Source organism: Balaenoptera physalus, assembly GCF_965194825.1.
Source record: "Balaenoptera physalus genome assembly, chromosome: 7".
Classification (NCBI taxonomy): Eukaryota; Metazoa; Chordata; class Mammalia; order Artiodactyla; family Balaenopteridae; genus Balaenoptera; species Balaenoptera physalus.
Genome location: NC_138886.1, coordinates 3827756 through 3854688, shown reverse-complemented (window position 1 = coordinate 3854688; position 26933 = coordinate 3827756). Strand labels below are relative to the sequence as shown.

Below are 26933 nucleotides of genomic sequence, written 5' to 3'. Positions count from 1 at the left end.
AGTCGTGCTGCTTCTTTTTTTTTATTTAATTTGTTGGCCGTGCCACACGGCATGTGGGATCTTTGTTCCCTGACCAGGGATCGAACCTGCACCCCTTGCACTGGAAGCATGGCGTCTTAACCACTGGACCACCAGTGAAGTCCCAACAGTCATGCTTCTTATTTGTGCCTCTGGTGGACGTACCTGAGGTATTTCCTCATCTGGCTGGTGACAACGAGCCATTTCAGCTTTAGAATTCTACATGACCTTCCCTTCCAGCACATGACCTGTTAATCAATTATGAAAGCACTCACTTGGTGGGGCATGACAGGTATAGAAGGAGATCTTTACCTGGTTTCTTCAGGCACCATGACGAAAGACGGCCAAAAATATCAAAGAAATCATGAAGGTGCTGTTTCCCCGACTGCGGAATCATTGGTAGCATGGTTATCAGCACTAAGACCCCTGTTGTGAGGACAATGACATCGGTGTCCATCTGCAGGCGGGAAGGTCAATGAAAGAAGAAACACCTGTCAGGTGCAGCATTAGAATCCGCCCACTTGGAGGGTCTACCACCAAGGTGTCACAGGTTAGACACCCAGCACAGACTTATCCTCCTACCCCTACGGGTGGGGGCACAACACTGAAACACACGCAACCAAAAGCCACTGGGGCCCAGCGCGACCATGCTGAGTCTGCAGGGACCACGCTGACGCACCAAACTCATCCGGGGTAGGGGCTTAAACGGGGCTTGGGGACACCCAAACCCAGAGACTTAGGATGTGCTATTTATAGCCCTTGGAGGGAAGCGCAAGAAGCTGCTTTTTAACAGAACGAAAGAATGTTGCTATTCTTGTTCATTCAACCAAATCATAAAATACTTACTTTTTTAAAGTCAATTAAAAAGAACCTTATACATTGACAAGTCATTCACTATTTTCAAAGGATTACAACAGAAGTATAATTTAATAAGAAATTGGTATAGCACTAACAAGGCTACTTAATGGCTCACCTTCACAGCAATATTTAGAGACCAGCAAATAAAAGAAGATATGGTGACCTCTGACCATGTCTACAGTTGAAATATCAAGTCACATAAATTTAGACTAATTGAAGACACTTAATAACCAATGAATAATGAATCAACTCCGACTAGCCACAGCAGCTCACATGATCCACAATTAAGTTATGAACGTTTGCCAAGTAACTGGAATTCAGATCGAAGAAACAAGATATTAATCAAAAGACTACCATGCAGGCTAAGACGTTCATTATTCCTACTAAAAGAGGAATCTACGAGTCTGGAAATAAAGTTTTAAATATATTTAGTTTTTACATCAAGCACCAAGCCATTTGTTATGGCGGATATCTAGTAGGAAGAACATACAATCCTGGTAGGAGAATCAAGAATCTATAATGAGTTCGGGTAAAAAGGACTAACCCTAATTTTGGTTAACAAAACATTCTTACTGAAGGTTTGAATAACAGTCCGTAAGTAATTTTCAAGGCTTATCTTTTTGGAAAAGATAAGTATTTTGCAATCTGAACTAAACAGTATGCCTCAAAATCGGATTATACTCTCGTCTATCCATTCACTTAAAAAAATTGTTAAAACTGTTCCTGCTTTTCCTGAACATTAAATGCACATTTTTATGATACCCTACCAATGTGACTCCCTGAGATCCACCTCTAGGGAGATTAAAACAGTTACCCTTGTTGGCAGAGACAAAAATCAATTTGCATGGTGCTGTGTCAGATGACTCCAAAGGCACTGCCATTCTGGAACAAACACTACTGGATATTTTCATGTCATATCTCTGTGAGGTACAGGTAGTTCATATTAACCACATTTCCTTATTTTATAGATAGGAAACAAGTCCAGGAACTAAAACAGACTAAGCAAATAACGCTGAGTATTTCAGCAAGCCATGGTCAAAACCAAAAGCACAAAGTTCTACTCAGGTTTTGACTCCCTCTGTAGAAAAACGCACTAAGGTTAGTGCAAAAAAGTAGAATGCAACTCAGCTGCAACCAGAACATGTTCCTAAATAGCTGAAAGAGCCTTTCAGCCATTTTTCTATTAGCCAAAAGAGAACTTAGAAATGGGGGTTCCCCCAAGACAAACCAGTATGTTTTCAACTGAGGAAAGGCTAGACAATGATGAAATCAAAGAGGGCTGGAACAGCATAATGTCAACCAATCTGACCGAAATGTAACCACATTTGCTTGGACTAAACATATTGCAATAGTCACAGTGATGCACTGAGAGCTTACTAAGTACCAATTTTGGACTACGTTACATTTGAGAAAAAACAAATGACCAGAAGTTTTCAAACTCTCAAAGTTAAAATCTAGCTTGCTTGTTTTAAGGTACTCAGAATTTCAGAAATTATATTCACAAAGCTATTTCGTTCAAATCCTTACAAACATTGTACCTTGAGACATTTTAGTAAAGAAGGCAAAAGAGGTGCTTGAGAGAGCTTATGCTTCCAAGACGGCTGCAGCCTCACAACGTGGCCCAGTAACGAGAGGGTGGATAACCGAGAGGCGGCTTTGCCCATGTATTCATTCATTTTGTCCAAGAGGTGCTGAAAATGCACAAGAACAAGAGAAATATATCTCAGTAAAGCTGGGAAAAATCAAGGGAACCAAGGGACATGCATATATGAATGTATGAAGTTCACACAAGGAGAGGCAGTAGTGATATAGCCCAGTCTCTCAAGTCTTCCCTTTGATGTAAAGAAAGGCTCATGCAGGTAGAGATCAAATTCAAGATTTTTTAAAACCATGCTAGCAAACAACCCACTGTTGTATTTGGTCTGAGAGAGGGAAGCCAGTTTGCAACTCCTGAAAGAGGGTCCCACAATACAGGTCTGTAAGCGGGGAGGAGGACTCCTTCATAGGCCCTCTTTTTGAAATACATATAGGCCACTTCTTATAATAACCAATGTTATAATAAGCCTGTGGTAGGTTGTTGAAGCTTCACAGGATCCTGCTGGAAGCAGTTACTTATTGCTCCCATAGCCCAGCCTACATGGATTTGGCCCCAGATATAAATCAGGTAGTAGTAGAAGTTAAAATTCAGCCCAGGGTAAAAAAAAAAAAAACAAAAAAAAACCCAAGATGTACTGTAAAAGGCAAGGCAGACAATTGCAAGGCCTTCAAATCCCAGTAAAGTAAATCACTAGCACATACAAACACAAGACGTACCAAAATCTGCAATTGCAATGCTTTGTTAGCTATTTACCATCAACAAAAATAAAAGCAAAAACATGAAGGAGTCTTCCAAGTGCCTGGTGCTGTGAAACAGCACTAGTCAATTAGCCCCATTAGTTGCCACACTTACAGATTCTGCCATATTGATCAAAAGTCTGAAAAGCCTACTCAGAGCATGGGTTTAAAGATGGGTACCTTATGGATCAAACTGTCACTATACAATTATAGTTTAGGATTACAGGATTTCTTTAAGCAGCAAGAGCCTTAAAAGCCTCTTGAATATGTTGTATTTTGAAAACTTTTCAGGAAACATAGGTCCTGACAATTGTTTTTATATGTAGTTATAATCTGGGGGCAGTATCATCAATGGCACGTGTCCTGACAATTGTTTTTATATGTAGTTATAATCTGGGGGCAGTATCATCAATGGCACGTATAAGTCGAAGGAGTGAGCTCTGGACAGACTGTGCACTGGGGCTGCACAGACACTGTCACACCACTCATAGAAAATGTATCAAATCTCTACCATTAGTTCCAGCAGTTACCTTATCATGTGGCTCTTGCAAGGTAGTCAGGATGTGCAATACAGGCTGAGAATTGGTTTCCAGGTAATAATCCACCAAGGTGTTCACAAGCATCGGACCACGGTCTAAAGAAAGAAAAGGGCAGTTTATAATAGTTATTTCCTTTAACATTCTAAACTTACCTCAAATAGTTGCCTGTCACAAAATCCAGAAAACGTTTCTTTGCATGCTACCCAAAGTTATATGAAGTGTTGTATTTCTGCTTCCTTAAATGAATTTAGGTTTAACAATAGGATAATACCAAGTTTATTTGCCTAAATAGCCGTAAGAGCACATGAAATACTATCTTTTTTTTTTAATATTAATTAATTTATTTATGTATTTGGCTGCATCGGGTCTTAGTTGTGGCATGTGGGACCTTTCATTGTGGCGCACGGGCTCTCTAGTTGCGGCACGCAGGCTCAGTAGTTGCGGAGCACGGGCTTAGCTGCCCCGAGGCATGTGGGATCTTAGTTCCCCAACCAGGGATCGAACCCGCGTCCCCTGCATTGGAAGGTGGATTCTTAACCACTAGACCACCAGGGAAGTCCCCTAACTTCTTTTTTTATTGCTTTTTTAATTACAAAAATAATTCATGTCTATTGTTATAACACTTCAAGTTATATGAAAGTACATAAAATACAAGTGAACATCTTCCTCACCACCTGCCTCCCAACCCACTCTCCAGAGACAAACACCCTTGGGTTTGGTTCATGTCCTTTCAAAACTTTTCACACTTGTACAATCACACACACCTAGGCCCCATGTCCATATATCCATGGTCTGTGTATGTGTGTTTTTTCCACTCAGCGAGGTGTTGTAGACACCTTTCCACGACAGCATCTATGACCTACTTCATTCTCTTTCCTGAGCTCCTTGTTCTCCACTGCATGGCCCTACATAATTAATTTAACCATTCACCTACTGAAGGGTACGTAGGTTTTCCCAAGTTTCCACTACATTTCCTTCAAGGCTATAATGAAATACAGATTCTTGTAAGTCTGTAAGCCAAATGGCACATGCTTTCAAGTCGATGACAGACGCTCCAAAAGGGCAGAGCGCCCATGTATTGGCCTGCTAACAGTGCCCATTTCTATGACCAATATTTCATTTCTGCCAACCTGGCAAGCAGGAAAGGGTACTGTTTAAATTTATATTTCTCTGATAAAAAGAGAGGTTAAGCATGTTTCATATTAAAAATCACATGTGATTTACAGATGAAATGATATACCTGGGATTTGCTTTAAAATACCTGGGTGGGGGTAAGTCAGGGAAGTAAGATGAAACAGGAAAGGCTGGGTATGTGGGGTTCATTATGTGACTCTTACTTCTATGTTTGTGTGTATATTTGAGTATTTCCATAACTAAAAGCTTGAAACACATGTAGAATGAATCCACCGATGTATGCTTTTCCTTGGTGGTTTTAAAGACTCTCTTTAGAAGATGAAAACCAAAATTTATCAGCAGGATTCTAGTCACCTCTAGGTCAATCTCGTCTGATTAGCAGATAAGCTAACCAGGGTACGATTCTGCTTACCAGAACTGAGGTTCTCTTTAAAGACAGCTGTTACATCATCACGCACACTCAGCATGGGGGAATCCAACATGGAGAGGAGCTCCCCAATATTTGCTTGTTGGGCCATTATCTTACACGAATGCGCTGTGCTGGGTCCAGGATGTGTGTTAAAGACTTTGAAGGCTCTTCATTGGTGCCACTACCAGACTGAAAAAAAGAACAGGAATGGTGTAACAAAATGGCCCCATTTTTCCCCACAAAAAACTACCTGCCAGACAAACTGAGCATATATTCGAAGCAGTGAAAAGTCTGTCCAGAACTTTGCTGATAAAAGAAGCTAGGGCGTGTAAATAATTCTGTCCTTGACAAATTTACGAAGAGGAGTTCTAGGGAATGCAACAGAGAGAAACCTTAAAAAAAAAAAAAACAATACCAGTTGGAATCATCACAGCAACTTAATAACGGGACTAAATCTAAGTTTTATTCCTACTCTGATTCTACCTTGGGTTTTGGCTAATACTATGTTTATGTTTCAAATCAGTGATCTAAAGAGTAGATGAATTATTTTCAGAAAAAGAACTGAAAGCATGCTATCTTCTTCTTGACAAGCCCATCAGAGTCTAGAAGTTAGTATGGCCAGTTAGGTCACAAGTGCGTAAACCTCATTTGAACCAGGGATGGTTCCTCTATTTTTAGTGTATGCTCCTCATCCCAGACATCTACCACACGCTCAAATGCTGCTAGTTACAGGGAAGTAGGCATGAACGGGGGAACCCTGCACCTTCAAAAACTCAGTCCTTTATGGCAGTGGAGCAGTCACCTTATCTTTATAGAGAAAAAGCAGCTCATTCTCCAGTGTCACTATACACATTTACAATTATTCATTTCTCCCCACTTTGGCCCCTAAAGCTATATTTTCAAAACCAAGTAAAGACAGCTACCATTTATTAGACAGGCACTGGACACCTTTCACAAACATCATCAAATACACTCCTTATATAACTACAGTATGATTGGTTCTTTTGTCCCCATTTTACAGGGAGAGGAACAAAGATCAACCCCATTTGCTTACGGTCAAAAAGCTAGCAGGAGGCAAAACCAGGGAGAACTGAAATTTGAGCCGAAATCTGCTTCACTCAAAGCACTAAGCCCGTAAATGTGACATTAAACTAACTTGTGGCTTTGATCCTCACAGCAACTGTGAGGTAAGCAGGTATTATCCTTATTTTACAAATGAGAATATGGATACTCAAAAAGGATAAATAATTTTGCCAAGGTCACATAGTAAAGCAGAACTTAGATGCCTCAGCTCCCAGGCCAACAACTGTATACGTCACTTGCAGTCACATTAAAATATATTCTTATTTTCTATTTGCTTGTCTTTGGGTAAGCTAAAGTAGCAGTTCTCAGGTTTCAGTGTGTATCAAAACTACCTCGGATCTAACTTCCTGGGCCCATTCCAGAACTGAATTGTGGGCTTAGGAATATGCATTTTAATAAGCACAGCAGAATAATTCTTATATGGGTGATAAATAAGCCGCATTTGAGAAACACCACGCTAAGGAAAAACTCCGCTAAAGAGTTAAGCTCCTACAAGGATGCCAATTTTAAAGTAGCAATGACCCCTGAAACTGGTGAGTATTAACTTACTATCATCTATGCTCTTGTTTAATTACAACCTGGTGATATTCACTGATTTTGCTCTTGGTGAATCAAAAATTCATTAGCCAGAAAAATCAATTAAAATATATAAATGCATTTTTGATAGCAAATCCTGATGTAGAAAGTATGATGTAGGAATATAATACAAATTTATATTTACATAAATATAAATCTTACAGGTAAATCATAAAGGAAGTCAATTTCAAAGGACTCAGAAACGTGAGACCATAAGCGGTAAGATTTTATTGTAAACGTTCAAAGCTGAAAACAATAAAATTTCACCTTATTGTGAGTTGGATTAAATTAAATTTACAAGTGAAGATAATACCAACCTGTCAGGGTTTATTGTTCACCAAGAGGATTAAATGAGATAGCGTGTATCACACAGTTAGCACAGTACCTGGCACAGATACACACTCACTGAGTAGTACTCACGTATTATCAGAAAGAATACTGGTAAAAACCTTTGGGCCACCACTTTCAAGGTGACTGGAATAGCACATTTATCTAGCTAGCCTCCACATTCATTTCTACTTCAGGTAAATCACAAATGATTCTCAGGCTTAAAAGTAATTTGTCCCTAAGTTTGGTTTTGTTCCAATAAAACTGCTACTTACCCACTCTCAGGCTAGTGACACTCCGCGTTTGTCTTTTGTATATTCAGAAGATGGTAATGTCAGAGCTGTTCCTCCAAATGCAGGCAGCCCAGAGCAGAGTGACATGAGCTCAAATCTAAACAAAGATGGCGCCCATCCAGTCACCTTGGCGATACTCAGGGCTGACCGTCATGGGTCACCTAGCTTGTTTTTCAGATTGTAAATGTAATTTAGGTATCAAAGTCTGATTTCTGGAGCCTACTCTTTCCAAATGCTTTATAGAAAGCAAAAATAAGGTTTTATTCTAACATACATTAGTATCTTTTTTTGGCAACAAGCTTTTGTTGCTCTTCTCTCGAGTTCTAAAATTCTACCTTTTAACCATATTTTTTAAACCTCAGAAAAAATATAAATCATGGGCTTTGTGTGGGATTCTTCATTTAAGTGCCTCAAGTTCAAGGATTTTTGACATTCTAACAAGCCCTCACGGGAGTTCAATCATAAGCTTTTGGAATTAGGTCCATGATTGGAATATCTCCCCTTTTAAACTTATTCAAATATTTCTGGAGGGACTGAGTGCAGGATGCTAAGTAGGGAAGACAGACTTAGCAAGTGCAATGAAGAACTATATGTACACGAGCAGGAAATGGACATGATATAGTGAGTACACAAAGGAGGGAAGGGACCAGCTCCACCTGGACGTGGTGGGAATGGGTGAGTTGCACACGTGTTAAACACACTTTACAGCCTAGAGAAGATAAGGGGAAAGTCCCTGAGAGGTTAGCACCACAGGCACATGAAGCATCCACTTCAGCCATGAAAGTCTCTCTTCCGTTTTGGAAGTAACCAAGTATAGAAAATAGGAGACAGGAGAAGCCAAAAGTCAATATTTAGTTAATACATTTCTGTATCCTACACGCCAAAGCAACATTCCATTTAGTTTACTATTACCTTTGGCGGCCACAAGCCACAGTACAGTGCTATCGATGACGCTATTTACATTAGGAAGCCGTGACTCTCAACGCCCACTCCCCACCCAAAACCTGTCACTCTGATAGCCTCCTGGACCTCAGCAAAAGGCATGATCATCAGTCTCTAGCAAACGTCTAGGTGACATCCGTGCTCTTCCACCACTCGTACCCTCACATCTAATCCGCTGGCAAACCCACTGACTTATCCCTTTTGTTGTCACCCCAGCCCAAGCCCCCCTCATCCCCGCTTGGAGACAAGGGAGCACCAGGCTCCCTCACTACCCTCGCCCTACAGCTTATCTGCCACCAAACAACCACAAAAGACTCTGAAATAGGGAAATCAGAATCTTTCACTCCCCTGTTTAAAATCATCCAGTGGCTTCCCACGGAGCTAATAAGCGCCAGCTCCCAAGGGCCCTGCAAGGCTCCACCAGACTGGGCCAGTTGTTAAGTCCCCACTCCCTCTGCCTTCGTTTCACAGCACTCCACCCCCTCGTCTCTCTGCTCTAGCCTCAGGCTCCTAAACTCAGGAAAACAGCTTCTTGCTCAGGCCTCTGCACTTGCTGTTGCTCTTCTCCCAGATCCTCGTGTGGCTGTTTGTTTCAAGTCTCTGCTCAAAATGTCACACCGTCTCTGAGAGGCCTCCCCGACCACCCAATCTAAAGCACCAGGGGGGCTCTTAGTCACCACCTTTGCATAAACCAAACTGAAACTCTATACACTGGTAACCAGATTTGAGATTTATGGTTGGAAAATAGAGATTTACCAAAGTTCGATTTTAGTCTTTATACTTGGCCAAAATCTGGCTGCACCTTGGTCTTTAGGACTGAAAGCTGAGGAATCGCCCACTTCAGCAGCATTTCTGGCACCTTTGACTGTGCATGTGTGACCAACAACTATATGTTAATGTTACCATCAGACCTAATCCACATGATGCCAGTAATGCGGACAAGGCATGCATACGGAATTACTATTAATATCTGAATAAAGGTAAAAACATTCTAGATGTAACATCTAAGTTTTGTGTTTTATAAGTTGAAATTCTGTCAATACAATACTTATTTATACATTTATTATTACAAAAATAAAAGCTTCAGTTAACGATGTGATTTTTATGTTCAAAAACAATTAAGAACTTTCAAACAGTTAAATATATTAACTAATATTATGAGTATTAAGGTAGATTCGCTAGATAGCTTTACAAATAACAGTAATTATTCTTTGAGCCAAATGTTTATAAAAATTTTAGTAACACATGGCTAAATAACAGAAATTAAACTATATTTTAACTCTAACTTTTATAGAATTGCTTTATAACATTTATTACAAACGGAATAATCTTTAAGAACTTCACTTAATTTGTAGTCCTGATTTGTAGTCTTTCAAGAAAAAGTCATAGTTGGGAATACCTCACATCTTGTGAGGGTGAATTAAAAATAAAATGCCAACCTGTCACCTCAATTTTATGACATGAAAAAAACCCAAAATCACAGTCAACAATATCCATGATAAATCATCTTCAAGCCAAACATAAAGAATATATAGAGTATGAAGAAAAGAAAACAATGTTAAGAAAAAATGAAATACTCAAACACATTTTGTACTCACTAATCAAATTTCAAAACAGACTTTACAAAACTGTTTTAAGAAGACAATTTCTTGTAGTTGTGTGTATACGGAGGCTAAAAATTTAATCAAAAAGCTTTTCAAAATGATTGGTATAGATTGTCAACAATTTTTAGTAGCTGAAGATGAAGGATCCTTGAGGCTTGCCCAAGCTATGAATCCCAGGTACAGGTTCCTTCCAGAAAACAATTTACCAGAAACTCTCCCGAATTACATTCTGCTTTGTCTAAAAAGGTTAGTGATGGGACTAAACGTGGCAGCTGAAGACAAATGTCCTTCCAGTATCACACACGTGTTAACCCAGGAGCAATCTAGCAGCTGACACAGCTGACCAATTTGTTAAAATTTCAAATTTTAACAATCTGACTACTAAAACGGAATACAAATGCAATATTGAAAAATGTTTAATAAAATCTGAGATCTGTGGGACTTCCCTGGTGGTGCAGGGGTTAAGAATCCACCTGCCAATGCAGGGGACACGGGTTCAATCCCTGGTCCGGGACGACCCCACATGCTGTGGAGCAACTAAGCCCGTGCGCCACAACTACTGAAGCCTGTGCGCCTAGAGCCCATGCTCTGCAACAAGAGGGCCCACCGCAGTGAGAAGCCTGCGCACCGCAATGAAGTAGCCCCCGCTCGCCGCAACTAGAGAAAGCCTGTGCGCAGCAACGAAGACCTAATGCAGCCAATAAATAAATAAATAAATAAATAAATGAAAATTAAAAAAAAAAAATCTGAGATTTGTGATGTGTGATGTTCGGCTTGGGCCTCAATGATTTGATCATGACCATCTGACACTGGGTTCAAATTCATATGCAGTGGATTTCCGACAAAGGACAGGGTGAAGTACACATAAAATATTTGAAAGTAAAAAGTCAGACTTAGAAAGCTTCCCCTACTCGTGAGGGAACGATACTTCCACCTTCTTGTTAGACAGTCTACAATCTGTATTAAGTCCCTGTTTGTGAACAGACACCAGTCTTTAAGGCAAAAATCTCCACCTTATTTCACAATTCCTAGGAGGTAAGGTGAGGCAGACAGTGACAGAATACAGCAAATAGCAACCAGTGAGGCATTAAATGAATCCCATTAGCCATCTGTGCATAAAGACAGCAGACCAAACACTTCCCTATCTCCCCTACACCCTTCCTGTAGACACGGAAAGCTGTTGCACTGCACACTCCTGCCAGTAAACTCAAAATTAGAGCTCAGGGATCAGTCAGGTCACTCAGACTACATTAGTATCCACAGAAATGCCAAAGCCTCAATATTTAGGAAGGATATATTCCAGGACTCTGAGACTCCTCCAATTCCTAGAAACCACGATAGCATGCAACTCATCCCCGAACAACGAATTAAGACAACTAATAAGTAAAGCCATGTTACAATGGAAACGCGAATTCGTTAGCTCAGGGGTCCTCGGCCCAGGACGTACATTGGAATCACCTGGAGAGTCCACACACTCCTGAGCAGGTTAAGGGGTGGGGGCCAGACAGGACATCTGGCTTGTTTTATAGGCCTGTGTGGATTGTTAAGGCACAGCCAGGCTTGAGAACCTCTGTGCTAGTTAAATGACTTGCTCAGACACACAGGTTTCAATTTTATCTAGGCGTTAGAACCAAATTCTGCTGCTAGATTGAACTGATTTGATTCGCAGGTACACCAGGTACTAACTATACAACCTTAGGAAAATTACGTAATTTCAGAGCCCAATTCCTCATCTGTAAAACGGAGATACACCAAAAGTGTGGCTGTGAAGAACAAAATAAATAACCACAGAATGCACTTAACACCATGCCTGGCACTGAATAAGCAGTTAATAAATTACCGGTAATTTGACTAATTACTTCACGGCACAGACGGTCCAGTTCCTGGCAAGTAGCTAAAACCATCAACGTTAATCCTGAATGCAAAGAAACATCTTTGCCCCCGTACAGCCACAGACAGGATAAATGATTCTCTTCCACCTTCCCCCAACCACTGGACTGAGTTTGTACCTTACCTGTTCTGGGGACAATTGGTACTTCAGTTTCCAGTGCTGTCAACCTGGTGTCTTTCATGGTCACTGAAGAGAAGAAACACGCATCTGTCAATACCAATCTCACAATGAAGTGAGATCCCAGACACAACAGAGGAAGTTCAGGATTCACTGGCTTCCACCTCTTTCCTACTGCACATCCCTGACAGGTGGCCATCTGGTTTCCGCTGGAATGAACACTTATAATCAGTGGGTGCACGTGCCTCTCCCCGTCTACATTTCTGAACAGTTGGTTGCTGGAAAATTCTTTATATTGTGCTGAACTTGTAAACTCTGCCTTTTGTTAACTGTCATTATTAGAGCTATAAACGAATGGGCAGGAAATGCATGGGCAGGATGGGCTCCAGAATTAGAGCTCCGAGTTGAAATCCAAGCTCTGCCACTGAGTAGCTGTGTAACTTTGGGTGATTTATCTTAAGTCTCTAATGTCCAACCTTAAATTACGCCACCTGTACAGGGAGAAGAACGGTGGCGTCTACCTCCTAAGGCTGCGTGAGGCCTGCAGGAGATGAACGCCCATCGCCCTCGGCATGGTGCGTGGCACAGAGAAACCGCCCGAGGAGCCCGAGAGGAAGAACAGCGCCAGGCACGAAGCACTTGGTGGGTCCACATCACCTCAAACCCACCACACCCCCTCCCTCCCCACGGCCCTGCCCCACTAGCCACACACGTCCCCACTTCAGGACCAGGTACATGTTGTCCCTGTGCCCGAGAGACTCTACCTCTGCCCCCTCCCAAGCTCAGTCTTCACCCTGAAAAACCTCAGCTTAAACATGCGCTTCATCAGAGAAGCCTTCACTTCCCTCCACTCAGGGCCAGACCAGGTCAGGCCCCGTCACATACTCTCAGCAGCCTGTATTTCTTGGTGTCACGGAGCACACCCGACTAAGCAAGTGTAATTAGTTACTGAATATGTCCCCCTCACCAGAACAGCAGTTCCAGCCAGGGAGAGACAGGGGCTTCTCCAGTACTGTGCCTCTTGCAGCTGCCACAGTGCCTGGGACTTGTTCACTGAATGATTAGGAGTTAAAATATTTCTTAAATAAATGTGCAAAGTTGAATTCTGCCTTTGAAACCACACAACCTTAATCTAATCCTTCTACATGACAAGCATAAAATATATGAGAACAGCTATCATTTCTCCCTATTTTCTTTCCCTTTTAGCCCTGCTTTCTACCTAAGTTACCTCATATTAAATATCCTTGTTAAATATGAGTATATGTAAATACATTCCAGTTTGCTTTTAAAACGTGGGCCCTTCAAACTACGTTTAGGTACAGCCTGATCACCAGATTGTAAGCTCCATGGGGACGGGGACCCCCACTGGTGGGGGACCACCAGTGGACACCCAGGGCCTATTGCAGCATCTGGCACACAAGGGGCAAATATACCCTATTCAGGTCAACAAAGACTTCATCAGCTTCTTTGGTAGCCATTCCAGGCTTGAATACAGATATGAAAAGCTGAACCTCATACACTATATATGCCTAATTACACTGAACACGGAAGAGCTTGGAAACAAGCCCTTCCACATACAATCCTGGTCAAAGTTGAACTAGTGTGTTGAGCGGCTCTCTAACAATTCAAACCTCTTGCTCCAGATGACGGGGTAATTATATTTCCTTGTAGAACACATTCTAGGCATTAACGCCATTAACTGTGGTCCTCAGTGGCATACTGCAAGTGTGTGTGCAGAGCTGGAAGGCAGGCTGGCCTTCCAAAAAGGCCAACGAAACCATTCACACAGGGGGTGCTTGCCCAGCCACAGTCACTCAACCAAAAGAGCTAGAATCAAAACACTGGAGCCTCTAATCTTCAGAATCTTAACTTCAGCTGTTACTCCACTGAGTCATGGAGACTTCCTCTTGCAATTAATCCCAGTTGGATCTTTTACCTGAAAAGGAATATCTAAGGCAAGGGTAAAATTAGGATGTATACAAGATGAGATCTTATAGCCTGCCTAGCCAGCATCACTGTCCTAGATAAAGGAACTGGCATAGGAAATCAGAATGTTTTTTGTCCAATGCTCGACATTAAGACTTCTTACCTTCTTTATTGCTATGCTAAAAAATGGTAATGGTGATAAATGTTGGCCAGTCAGGGGCTACCTGGCATTATTTATATTTTTAAGTGTTTACTTATTCATTTATATTTAAATCCTGCCCTATGGATGTACTACTAGGTAAAATCATGCGACCTGTGAACTTCCCGATCAGAAGTGAGGAATGGCAAAGACCCTCCTCAAAACTGTGTACCCCTGAGGGGTATGGATGGAAACACCTGTCAGAGCATAACAGGGCCAATCCATGTTCTTATCTTCGAAAGCCAAATTAAAAAAGAAACATGCCCTCAGATCTGGACTCTTCCTCTTGGACCCAAAAGTTGTATTCTCACCAGAAAGCAACACTGTAACTGCACTTCTACGAGTCTTTTTGAATAGCAATAAAGGGTAGGTTTGAGGAAGATGATGGCTCTGTGCTTTAGTGTTTTGAGATTAAGCAGAAGGAACACACGTCAACTTGTTTTCACATTTCACCTTCATTTCATTCTGTAGGTGTTTACAGAGAGATGGTGTGTATATGTGGGGTACACACAAACTCCAGCTGAACAGCCATGTAGAGAGTCATAAGCAGGACTTGTACACATTTTTTCACACATCTCTGCCCTAGGCAAGATGCATTACGAGCCGTGAGAGACCTGAGAGCTGTAATATACCTTTATGAAATGCTAGTGGCAGGTACCTAAATGCCTTCACGAAGTATTTTATCTGAAAATATCAGCTGAATATTCAGACTTTTGGAAAATCAGTGTTGTGTGTGGCCTTCTAGCCCCTAGGACTCCTCAGAACCCCAAATCACATAAAATATGTAACTGCATATCACATCGCCTAGATAATTTTGTACAACTTTTCTATGATGTAAAAACACAACTACAGGTATAAACGAAAGCAGATGTCTCTTCACTGTAACTTGTTTTCTGTACTGAGGTTTTTATCTAAAAAAGTTCAAAGACAATTCAGATACAGGTTCAGGCATAGATGGACTATTTCATTATCAAGTACAGTATAGGTAGAACAGAAACATTACACAGATAATACAGATAATAATATTATGTCAATAACACACTACTGGGCTTCCCTGGTGGCACAGTGGTTAAGAATCCGCCTTCCAACGCAGGGGACACGGGTCCGAGCCCTGGTCCGGGAAGATCCCACATGCCGTGGAACAACTAAGCCCGTGCGCCACAACTGCTGAGCCGACGTGCCACAACTACTGAAGCCCACACGCCTAGAGCCTGTGCTCTGCAACAAGAGAAGCCACCGCAATGAGAAGCCCACGCACCACAACGAAGAGTAGCCCCCGCTCGCAGCAACTAGACAAAGCCCGCGCACAGCAACAAAGACCCAACGCAGCCAAAAATAAATAAATAAATAAATTTATTAAAATTAATAATACACTACTACACAATTATGTTTGACTCTGGCTCAGTAACGCTCAGGTGACTTCTTAGAGTAATATTCTATCAAGTGAATAAAGTTGCCTTCAGCACAAATGCATCCAAAAAAGGTAAGATACAAGCTCCAATTCACTCTTCCTACCAATGCACAGAAGCAAAGAAAGGGGTAGGAAATACCACTCAGTGTGTGAAAGTAAAACAGCTGGTAGCAAAACCTGCCAAAATGTGTAGTCACGTGTGATTTGCATGGTCTCAGCAGTTGTGGCCCCTCTCAAGGTTGTACAAACAGGGGCAGGAGAGCTCCAGATTCTCCATTCAGAACTTTTGCCATGAGGGACCCTGAAGGACAATTTGCTGAAGCGTATACCTTCTTTCAGAGGTAAATCCTCTAGTAACTTGCCTGCAGGGACAGAGCTTGATTTTGGTAAGGTGTAGCTTTTCTATAAATAATGTTTCTTACGTTTTAACTTTCTATTAGCATGAACAAAATCATTTACCAAGAAAATAAACCAAATATCATGTATGTTTCAAAAACAGAGCTTCCCTTAAAAGAAACCTGAGGAAAATTGTGACGATTTCTTTAGGTTTCAAGTTCACAGGACTAAAACAGAAATATCTGAGGGAATAAAGGCACAGGGTCTGATAGCCTAGGACTAACACATGTGGTTCTCAAATGTGGTCCTCACACCAGCAACGTCAGCATCCCCTGGGGATTTGTTAGAAATGCAAATTCTTGGGCCTTGAGCCTTGGTGGTCAGAGACCTCTGAATCTGGGAGTGGGGTCTTCCTGGCGATTCTGATGCCCACAAAAGGTTGAGAACCACTAGCCTAGGAAGAAGGATGAAGGCAAGAAATATTAAAAATATATATTTAATATATATTTTATATATACTTTTGAGGTTCAAAGGGAAAAAAAATAGTGCATAAACCTTGGGAAAAAAAGCCCAATGGAATTCTGCCAGGTGCTAAACGTACACACAGACTGAATGCCAAGCTTGACAAGCATTTAGCAAGTTACACACCTGAGTTCTCCACTTATAATTTTTTTTTTTTAATGTGACACCTAAGGTTGATCTTCCAGTGAAGTGTAAAGAACCTTTCAATATAAAAGTTTAAGAAAATGATTTATAATACAAACAGTACATAGTCCATCTTTAAAAGACGTGGGCCGTTCCTATCTACTGTTTTGTTTGCTGTTTGTTTGTTTCTTTCTTTTTTAAAGCCCAAGTCCATTTTTAAGAGCAGTAATCTATCTAGAATGATCAGCTGGGCTTCAGGCTGGGTCTGTAAAGTTCCTGAAGCCATATCCAAAATTTTATATCTGTATGAATTTTGTTCTTGGTGCTGATGGGACAGAAAAGGATATTTGGTCCACAGCTTCCCACAAATTCTCAGAGGGTAATGGAGGCCCCCCCAAAACTTAAGAACCATTGACCTCTGAGTTAGTTTCTGAGATCAGCAGTTCAGACAATTTATCCCAGTGAAAGATTAAACGTGTGTGTTCTGGAGTCAAGCAACAGGGCTCCAATCCCAGCTCAGCCACTGAAAAAGTGGCCTTAAGCCTCAGCGTGCTCATCTCTCTCTCCCGTCCCTTAAGGCTGTGGGAAGAGCTAACAGGATCCCGCATGTAAAAAAAACACAGCACACTGTTTGGCACTGTGCCAATAAATATAAACTTTAGTATAACAATATTACTACTAAACAAAATGGGTACATAAGCCTTAGAAGTCTACATTTAATAACTTATACTTGAAACATTGATACAGTCATTCTGTAGCTTAGAATGGATACACTTCATGTTTGTTGCTGTACTCTTGGGCTCCGTGGAACTACTCAGAGCAGCACAGGTCTTAACAACTGCAGACATTACGGTCACCACATCTGTTTTTTCTTACCACGGCCCATCGTGTCCTCCATCACCGACCGAAGGGTAAAGTTGTCCCTTGTTACTCAAATACTTCTTGGCTTCTACTGCCATTATCTTTACTTTAGAAAGTGACCTGTGAATTCTAGGCCAGTAACTACCATGTCTTGCTCTGTATCAAAGCTAGGTTTTTAGGGCACTTTACTCATTAGATGACAATCTGAATTCATTCAACCTTAAAAAGTGTTCTGTAACCTTTTGCTACTTCCCTGTATAGAACAGAAGTTAGTACTGCACAAGAGAATGGACAAGAAGAAATGAGCAAGGTCCTGGGATTATATATGTTTTATATATACATATTTTTTTAAATTCTCCCCCTCCCAAAAATAGACACTAGATATTAAATTACTAATGTCTAGGAACTATATGCTTAACAAGTAAGTCAGAAAAAGAATAATCTAAAATTGCTGATGGTGATTTTAGACCAATTTAACTGGTCTAAAACCTTTTTCAGACCAATGGAAAAAAATCAGTATTTCATGCAAACTAAACACTGAAGGGGGAAATTCAGTTTTTGAGTATATGCTAATTATAAATATATATGTATTTTTAAAGCAAAAAGCTCGAGATTTAAATGCTATCGAGTATACTTTTCTTTCATGCTTGCAGCTACTTAAATAACAAACAAAACTAATACAAATAAAACTAATCTCTCGAAGAGAGATTTATAATATGAGGAACTTTTAAGGAATACCTTCTTAAAAATGTGATATAAAGGAAAGGATAAAAACAGGTCGCGCTAAAAGTCATCCATTTGCTCAGTTATTATAAAGCCATTAACACTTTGATTCAATCAATGTAGAATCTTTAACTGAAGCCCCAGAAGGACTTGAAATCTCAGAAATTTAGACTTTGAAATACTCATTTACAGTCCTACTCTCTTATTTCACAAATGAATAAACTGAAGCTCAGAGAACTTAGTGGCTTGTTAGAAGTCGAAAGCTATTTGACTTTTAGAAAAGCTTGAAATGGTTGATGTATTGCTGTATTTGGCTCATCTGCAGCCAAGAATATCCAGTTAATTCCAGAAAAAGTTAACTTTAGTCTACCATGGCCCTAGAACCCGGAAAAGAACCATACCTGTACCTTAACAAACTCTGAAAGAAGACAGATCTGTAAGATCAAGTCAGCTGTAATTCAGAGCCCCAAACTTACCCACCACTATATACACCAGAGGTTAGAAGCTATTTTAAGAAATGCCTCTGCAATAAATGATAAATTAAAAGAAAGATAGCCAAAGTGGCTACTTTAGCCAGTGGTCCGCAACCCCTGGTGCACATCAGAATCACCTATGATTTCTTCCAAAATACACATCCAGAGTGTCCTTAAAGACCGAATATGCAAATCTACCTACTATGGGGCCAGATACCTGTGCATGAAGGTTCTGATGGACGCTACTGTTAGAGATCTCTCGTTTCCGGTAATTTCATTACTCTATAAACATCCCATAGACAGGCATGTATTTGATTTGTCCTAGTAAGCCTGTTCAGTTTCGCCTCACAAATGAAAACAGGTACGCACAGAAGGCATCTTATTACACCCGGACAGCAGCGGCATGGGACGTCTTTGCTCTTAAGAAACCAGTGAGGAAGAGTACAACTGAGTCACAGGATTTGAGACACTCCAATTGAATGAAAACAAGTAAGAATGCGTGTAGCTGCCTAGGAATCTGTCTAGCTAGGCATTTAGGAGCATCCCAAAGTCTTTATGACGCCAGGAAATGCGTGAAGCAAAGAAAGCTTACGTCGTTCGCCCTTCCATGCACGTGAGGTAAGAGCGTCTGGGTAAGATAGGAAATTTGGTAAGAGGATAGTTTCCATTGACACCCTCTATAAATACCCCTTAAGTTTACACCAGGTGGTTAGAGGGAGAACCTGTGACTCCCCAGAGCAACAGCAAAGAATCTGTCAGTGTTTCTGAGGCACCTCATTAGCCTGATGCGTGACTGTTAAAGGCGCATTTCCCCACACGACCCTTCATCAGTTTTCACACGTGCATGTTCCAGGTTTACTCAGGAATGGTCAACTTAAGAATCACAGGTGGTTGCTCTGTAAATCAAGGGCTCCCACAAGGTTTGGTTTTATGACGCTTCTCGAAATTTACAGCTCCACTTTGCCAGCATGTGTGAATTCAGATGACTCCAAGTTGATCCCCAAATTATAAACCTATGAATCTCAGAAGAGTATTATTCTATTTTAGTACTTTTACAGCTTACGCTATGTAAAGTGAAGGGCTATTTCCATGCTTTCTATAAAAAAATCCAGCAAGGATTTTAGCATGACTTCTTTCTGCAGTAAACGTGTGAGTTTTATGAAAACATCGAATACTTTCCGGCGTAATTTAGACTAACATGTTTACAGGCACAACACTGCCACCCCCAACAAAAGCTAAGGTATAGAAGCAAGGGTGCCCCTCCTCAAAATTAAAGACACACACACACGCACTTATGCACAGACCTCGGCCAACTGATTAATTCTAATCACCTACTTAGAAAGAAAGACGGGCCAGATTTGATCAAATAAAAGATAAATGAGAGAGTCATGGGTGTACAAATAGAGACGGGAGCACAGTCTGGGAGGCAGTCAGACCCCAGTTCCCGTCCTGGCTCACATAATCCTAGAGGGGTGACCTTGGGCAAGGGACCCTCATCTCTCGGGGCCTCAGTTTCCTCATCTGAGAAATGGAGGCGTTAAGAGTGGCTGCCTCTCCCCTTTGTCTCGGGGGCTACAGGAGAGGATGACCGCAAAGCACTTGCACAGCGAGTGCCCCATAAACAAGCTGCTGTTGTCAGGAGGACCGCGCCCCCTCCAAAGCCTCCCCCCACACCCCCAAATCCAAAGCACACGAAGCAAAACTCTTGAACAGGAGACACAAAGAAACAGCTTTCATTCTCCAAGGGCTCTCTGACTGCGGGCTCTTCGCCCTCCAGTTCCTCAAATGAATGAATGAGCGTCTAGGAGTGGCTCTGCAAATAGCTGTCTCTTAAGAATCACCTCTGCTGACTCGAAAGCAACTGTCTTTCACCGTCGATTAAATACCCACGAGCACACCCGGAGCGACGCGCTCGGTCATGCAAATTTCAGCGGAGACACCGAGTCCAGGCGGGTCCTTGATGCCCACAGGCAGCCTCCATTCATCCCCCGCCCCCCCCAACCCCTGACCCCTCTCAACAAGCCCGGGGACCAGCCCCACCGCCAGGCCCCGCCCTCCAGCCGAGGGTCTCTCCCCCGCTCTCCGCACCCCGCGGGAACCTGTCACCCCACCCAGCGAGGGGCTGGCGACCGGGCCCACCTCACCCCTGCCCTCGGCTCCGCGGCCCGGGGGTGCAGCCATCCCCTCCGTCGCCGAAGAGGGGCGACGTGCCGGCCGGGGCCGCCTCTCCTCCCCAGAGAGCCGCCAGCCCGGCCGGGCCCCGCCGGAGATAGCGCGTAATAAGAGGGAGGGGAAAGCTCTCCGAACCCCCCTTCCCAGAGTCCCTTCTCCGGCAAGAGAGCCCCTTGCCCCAGCCCCACAGGGCCTCCCAGACTGAGGCCATGGTGCCAGGACTGCCCTGAGAAGCCCCCATGAAAGGGAGGGGGCGACACCCTCATACTCACACACCGTCTCCTCCCCCTCAGCTGTTTACCTCACAGCTCCTCCAGCCTACAGGGCGCCGCCATCTTGGACGTACAGCACCTCCCCCCCGTCGTGAAATGTCCGAGGCCGCTGCAGCCTCCGCCACGAAAAAGAGTCCCAGCGGGGTTTCTCCCCCACAACCCCGTCGAACCCGACGACAGATGACCGCGGTCGGCAGCACCTTTGGAAGGAAGGAGCAGTTCTGCTCATTACTGATGATGCTAACCAGTCGAGAAAGAACCAAGGAGCGTTTGTAAGATAGGGGGGCGGGGACGGGCGGAAGGATTCCTAAAGGGAGCCGCTGAGAGATCTTGTGACTGCGAAGGAGGCAAAAAGAAGGGCCGGCGCGGCGGGAGGAGCCACGCGAGAGAGCGAGGGGCGGGGCGGCGGGCCGGGCCGGGCCGGGCAAGAGGCGTAAACAAGTTGGCCCGGCTGGGTGTGGTTGGAGTGCCTCCTGCATTCCGGAGGTTCCTTCTCCGCTCGCAGACCCGGGTGCCCCTTCCAGGGTCTCCGTGTGCCCGGCCGCAGAGCTGCGTTCATGTTTCCCGAAGAGCCCGTAGGGCCCCTGTGGGCGAAGGGTCTGCCGTGGAGCCTTGGAGGAGAGGCGGCTCATCTGGGGAAAGAGAAAAGCTGCACCAGGGCAGCCTTCTTTCCTTCGCCGAGTATTTACAGAAGCCCACCTCTGGGCCTGCGGAGACCCACAGTGGCTTCTACCCTCTGATTGCTGGCGTTTCAGACCTGGTCGCGACGTCTATGGAAAACCACCCTGATCAGAGCAGGCAGCTTTAAAAGCAGAACCCCTCGGTTCAGTTCCTGCTCCGCTGCTTCCTAGCAGTGTAAACCTGGGCAAGTCTTGAAGTCCCTTGAGCCTCAGTTTCTTCCTCTGTGAAATGGGCATAATAACGGGAGTGAAGTGAGGATGCAGGGAGAAAAAGTGTGGAGAGTGTTTAGCACAGCGACCCTCGCCGAGTGAATGCTCGAAAGATGATGGTCCTTATCAGAGGCAGGGTATAGTAGACGCTGTGACTGATACAAAGTAGCGTGAGAGAGGCCGCAGTTCAGCTGTGGTGTCTGAAAGGCTTTCTGAAAGAGTGAGCAAGCATCCCGCTGGGTTTTAAAGGAAAGGTAGGTTTCATGAAATAGGAATGGGAGAGGCGGTTGGGAAGAAAAGAACTGAAAGAAGCAAGCACCTGCAGGCAATCAGCGCTGGGGAAGTTATGGAAATAAGTTTTGTCATGGGAACTAGTTGGGTCACAAGGCAAGGCAGCATATGGCTTAAGGGGCCTGCGGTGTGAGTGGCTAGCACGGTGGGTGCTGTCAGAATTCCAAGAGGCCCAGCGGGTCGGCTGCTGTTAGCCCGTGGGTTGCCTTTGTGAGAATTTTAAAAAAGGCACTCCTTCTGGGCCCATAGCCCACGTGAGCAGAGCCCGGGCTGTATTTTGGCCTGTACCCACCTCTCCACACCCCGACTCCTCCTGGGGACCCTTGAGCCGGGCACATCCTTTATAATCACACTGGCTTATGGGGGAGGTGAGCATTGACCTGGAAATTCCACCAGCCTAACACATCATGGAGGCAGCTGGGGGAAGCCAAGAGGTCGTGATTCAAACAGACGAGAGTGTGAAGGCAGGTTTCTGCCATCGTGCTGACTGGGTGAGGCTTAGTTTCCTCATCTGCAACATAGGGGTAATAATAATGCCTACCTGATGGGGATTTGGGGTGGATTCAATGAGACGTTAAGATGTAACCAGCGTAGAACCTATTTCAATAAATGTTAGTTTTGTTGATTTGTTAACTGCACTCACAGTCAGCATCTAGTCACTGTCTGGGTCCCTCAACCCAGTGCTGACTTGCTGTGTAGTCACCCAACATAGTCGGCTTGGGGCCCAGAGATGGAAAGTTTGGGGGAGAAGGGGCGGGGCGGTCTGGGTTCAGGAACAAGATTCCTGCCTTTGCATTAGCACCATGGCAGGAACTCAGGCACATTCTGAGACCACCAGTGATTGGGAGAGTTAGGTTAAGGGATGGAGTCGGGGGATGGGCACTGCTCCAGAGCTCCAGCCCAGGAACCCCCCTTCCCTACCCACAGTCTTCCTGGGCTCCGTGATCTCATCCTGCTGGAATGCTCTCCTCCATGGAAGGGAGCAATGATACAGGAGGCTCATCAGCTCCTGGACCTCAAGGGGGCCATAACCACACTGTTACTGTTTATACAGTGTCTGGAAGAAGAATGGTAATTGTTCTCTCGATATGGACCACCAGGGGCTGTGAGAAGAAGCTGGGAAGAACGGCAGAGGCAGCCCTGCCACTGTCTCCGTCCACTCCCCAGGGGCTGCCTTGCTATTTTCTGCTTTTCTGGGGTTGATTTTTGTCATTGGCTAAATAGACATTAATCAGACCACTACCTTCCATGTACCACCCTGGAGCCTCCCCATGGCAGGGGCTTCCTGACTGGGCTTTCTCCAACCGTCACGTCCAGCCTGTCTGAGTGTGACAGAAAACAGAAGGGGTGAGCCCTCGGAGGCAGGTGGCACCCACTTGATGTGTGTGACGCACACCTGTGGCATTCATCCGTGCAGCATCTCCCCCTCCCCTTCCTGGGGACAACCACAGCATCACCCTCAGGCCACAGGCACCTGGACCAGGTCTAGCCAATCCAAGATCCTGGGCATCCAGCCAAAGGGGTTGGTACAGTTGGACATGTGACCCAAGTTGGGCCAATCAGGGTGCTTCCCTGAGTCTTTATACATGGATGCTGAAAGAGGTGTTGTCTTTCCTCTGGGGTCACTAAACTGGGATGAGAAAGCTGTGACCCTCCCCCTCTCCCTCCCCTACACCAAGCGCTGTGAGGAGTCCAGCCAAAAGATGGAAAAGACACAGAGAAACAGAGACAAAGAGAGACAGAGATGGAAAGAGAAATGTAGGTTGCTACCCCCTCAAACTCCGGAGTCCCTGATGCCAGCTTCACCCTGGTCCTCCGAGTTCCATGAGGCAAAAACTACTTCCACTAATGCTAGTTTCAGCTGGGTTTCTGTCCCTCACAAAAGACCTTCCAGATGCAATGAGATTTGAAGGCCTTTGGAAGGACACCAATAGTCAAAAATATATTCTTTTCAATGTCATAAGTTCATCCATTTGAGTGGTTCTCTTGCTTCAGCTTTCTGTGTGGCAGCCCCCTGCTTTCAGGGGTCACACATTTACTGGAGGATGGACTCCAAGCTCCTGACCGTAGCCCCTGAGACTCTCGGCAGCCCTGGCCTCTCCAGTCCTGTCATTGTCCCCTTGCTGTCTAGCACTGTGTCCGAATGGACACATATGTATATAAATATATGCATATATCTTTAACTTAGTTGAATGGATTATGTCATAGATGACAATCTGCTTCTTACTTTTTTCCCCACTCAACTTTATGTTTTGAAGCTTCACGTACCCTGCCCTGTATACGTGCAGCCAGTAGCTTCTAACTGCTGACGATTATTCAATGATGTGGATCTGCCCTGATCTACCCTCCACTCTCCCAGGGAACGACACCCATAGTGCCACCAGAAACAACACTGTGATAAACTTCACTACGTGTTCCCGTATGCATCCAGCTGAGAATTTCTTTGGGATACGTAACTAGGAGTAAAACTGGTGGATCATAGAGTATGCATGGACTTACTCTGTTGTTTTTAGAGAAAAAAAATTGGCTTTACAGGGGTATAATTGATACACAGAAGATTAATGTTATATCTTGATGACTTTGGACATGGCATGCACCTGTGGTACCATCACCACAGCCAAGGTACTAAACATATCCATCACCTCCAAAATTTTTACACAGACTTACTTTTAAGAAACACCACCGAACTGTTCTCCAGGACAGCTGCCCCAGGCTACAGTCTCACTAGAAGTCTACAAAAATGCCCACATCCCTGCCAACACTCTTAATTGTAAAGTATAATAGGGCTGTAGTGGCCCATTCTTGTTTTTACCTCTCTCTGTTAATGAGATGGAGCATTTTTTAATATTCTTGTTAGTCTTGTGGGTTTCATCCTCCATAAATGGTCAGTTCTTATCTTTTGACCATTTTTCTCCCAGGAGAGTTACTATCGTTTCCTTGTTGCTTTGCAGGATTGCAACACACAGAAATGTGTCCTTCGTTGACTATAGATATTTCAAGTGTCTTCCCCCATCCATTATCTTCCTATTAACTATATTGTACTTCGCTGGAAAAGAGACATTAATTTTGATGTAATCAACTCCTTCCCCTTCTTTTTTGACTTATAATTTGGGTTTCTGAGGTTTTGTTCAAGAATGCCTTGTCCAGCCCTTATTCATAAAGGACAGTTGGCATGGCGGCCACAGGTGTGCAGTGCACGAACCAGGCCACCTGGGGAGGACAGAGGGAGCAAGGCTGAGTTGGGATCCTGGCTCTACAGCTTGGCAGTGTGCCCTGGGTGAGTAACCAAGCTTCAGTTTCTATACCTGGACGTGGGGATGCCACCAATACCTTAAATACCCAACTCAGAGGGTCACTAGGACAGTCCAGTGAGAGACTCATGTAAATGCTTGTCAGAGCGCATGCCAAAGTGTGGGCACCTATGAATATCGTCATTACTGTTCCCTGATGCATGAGTGTCCTCAGGCTGCTGTGACAAAGTACCACAAACAGCGTGGCTTTAAACAACGAAAGTGTATTCTCTCTAAGTTCTGGAGGCCAAAAATCTGAAATCAAAGGGTCAACAGGGCTGGTCCCTTCTGGAGTCTGTGATGGGGAATGTTCCATGCCCTCTCCTACCTTCTGGGGGTTGCCAGCCATCTTTGATGTTCTTGGCTTGCAGCTGCATCCCTCCACTCTCTGATTCCATCTTCGCGTGGCCGTCTCTCTCCCTGTGTGTTTTCACATGGCCTAAATTTGGTCACTGGGTTAAAGAGGTGACAGCAAAGAGGCGACACACTTCTCTGTATGTGTCACTGTGTGTCCTCTCTTTTTATAAAAACACCAGTCATGGGGAATTCCCTGGTGGTTCAGTGGTTAGGACTTGGCACTTTCACTGTCGCGGCCCCAGGGTCAGTCCCTTGGTCAGGGAACTAAGATCCCACAAGCCACGTGGCGCGGTAAAGAAAGAAAGAAAGAACACCAGTCATAGGATTTAGGGCCCACATCAATTCAGTATGACTTCATCTGAACTGAATTACATCTGCAAAGACCCTATTTCCAAATAAGGTCACATTCTGAGGTTCTTGGTGTATGTGAATTGGGGGGCGGGGAACATTAGTCAGTCCCCTACACCTTCTTTTAAGGTGCATGGAGTCCAGCAGATGAGATGGAAGGGGCACCCACCATAGTGTGACTCAGTCAGATACAGCCCAGAACCACCTTGCACAGTGGTTGCACTTGGAACGATGAGGGCAACTTATTGGTGGGGATGAGGTTTGACCTTTGCTTCCAATTTAATCCGAAGTCTGATAAATGGTGTTGAGGCAGGTGGGCTTTTCAGGAGGAAGACCCAGCTTGAACAAAGGCATGGACGTAAGACCACGTACGGCTCATTGGCTGATAAATTGTCAGATTTAAGGTATACATGAAACAGGAGATAAGAAAGGCAAGGCATGGAGGGTCCCGAGCTAAAAAAATAAAGAAGCCTGATGGATGTATATACACTACCAAATGTAAAATAGATAGCTAGTGGGAAGCAGCCGCATAGCACAGGGAGATCAGCTCCGTGCTTTGTGACCCCCTAGAGGGGTGGGGTAGGGAAGGTGGGAGGGAGGCGTGAGAGGGAGGA

General features: G+C 44.0%; 1 protein-coding gene across 7 annotated transcripts in view; it reads right to left on the bottom strand.

The window, feature by feature from the left end:
- The window catches only part of TSC1 (TSC complex subunit 1), a 48395-nt gene extending 27009 nt beyond the window's left edge, over nt 1–21386 (bottom strand). The window contains exons 1-6 of one of the 7 annotated variants that reach the window (XM_082468114.1): nt 21144–21386; nt 12132–12194; nt 5296–5481; nt 3741–3844; nt 2415–2567; nt 331–475 (exon numbers count right to left, since the gene is read on the bottom strand). In XM_082468114.1, the coding sequence (XP_082324240.1) occupies nt 331–475; nt 2415–2567; nt 3741–3844; nt 5296–5401 (508 nt within the window). In that variant the 5' untranslated portion in view covers nt 5402–5481; nt 12132–12194; nt 21144–21386. Of the gene's footprint in view, nt 1–330; nt 476–2414; nt 2568–3740; nt 3845–5295; nt 5482–12131; nt 12335–21143 lie in introns of all 7 variants that reach the window. The other 6 variants (XM_082468113.1, XM_082468112.1, XM_082468116.1 and 3 more) reach the window with 6 other exon arrangements.
- Nucleotides 21387–26933: the final 5547 nt, after the last annotated feature.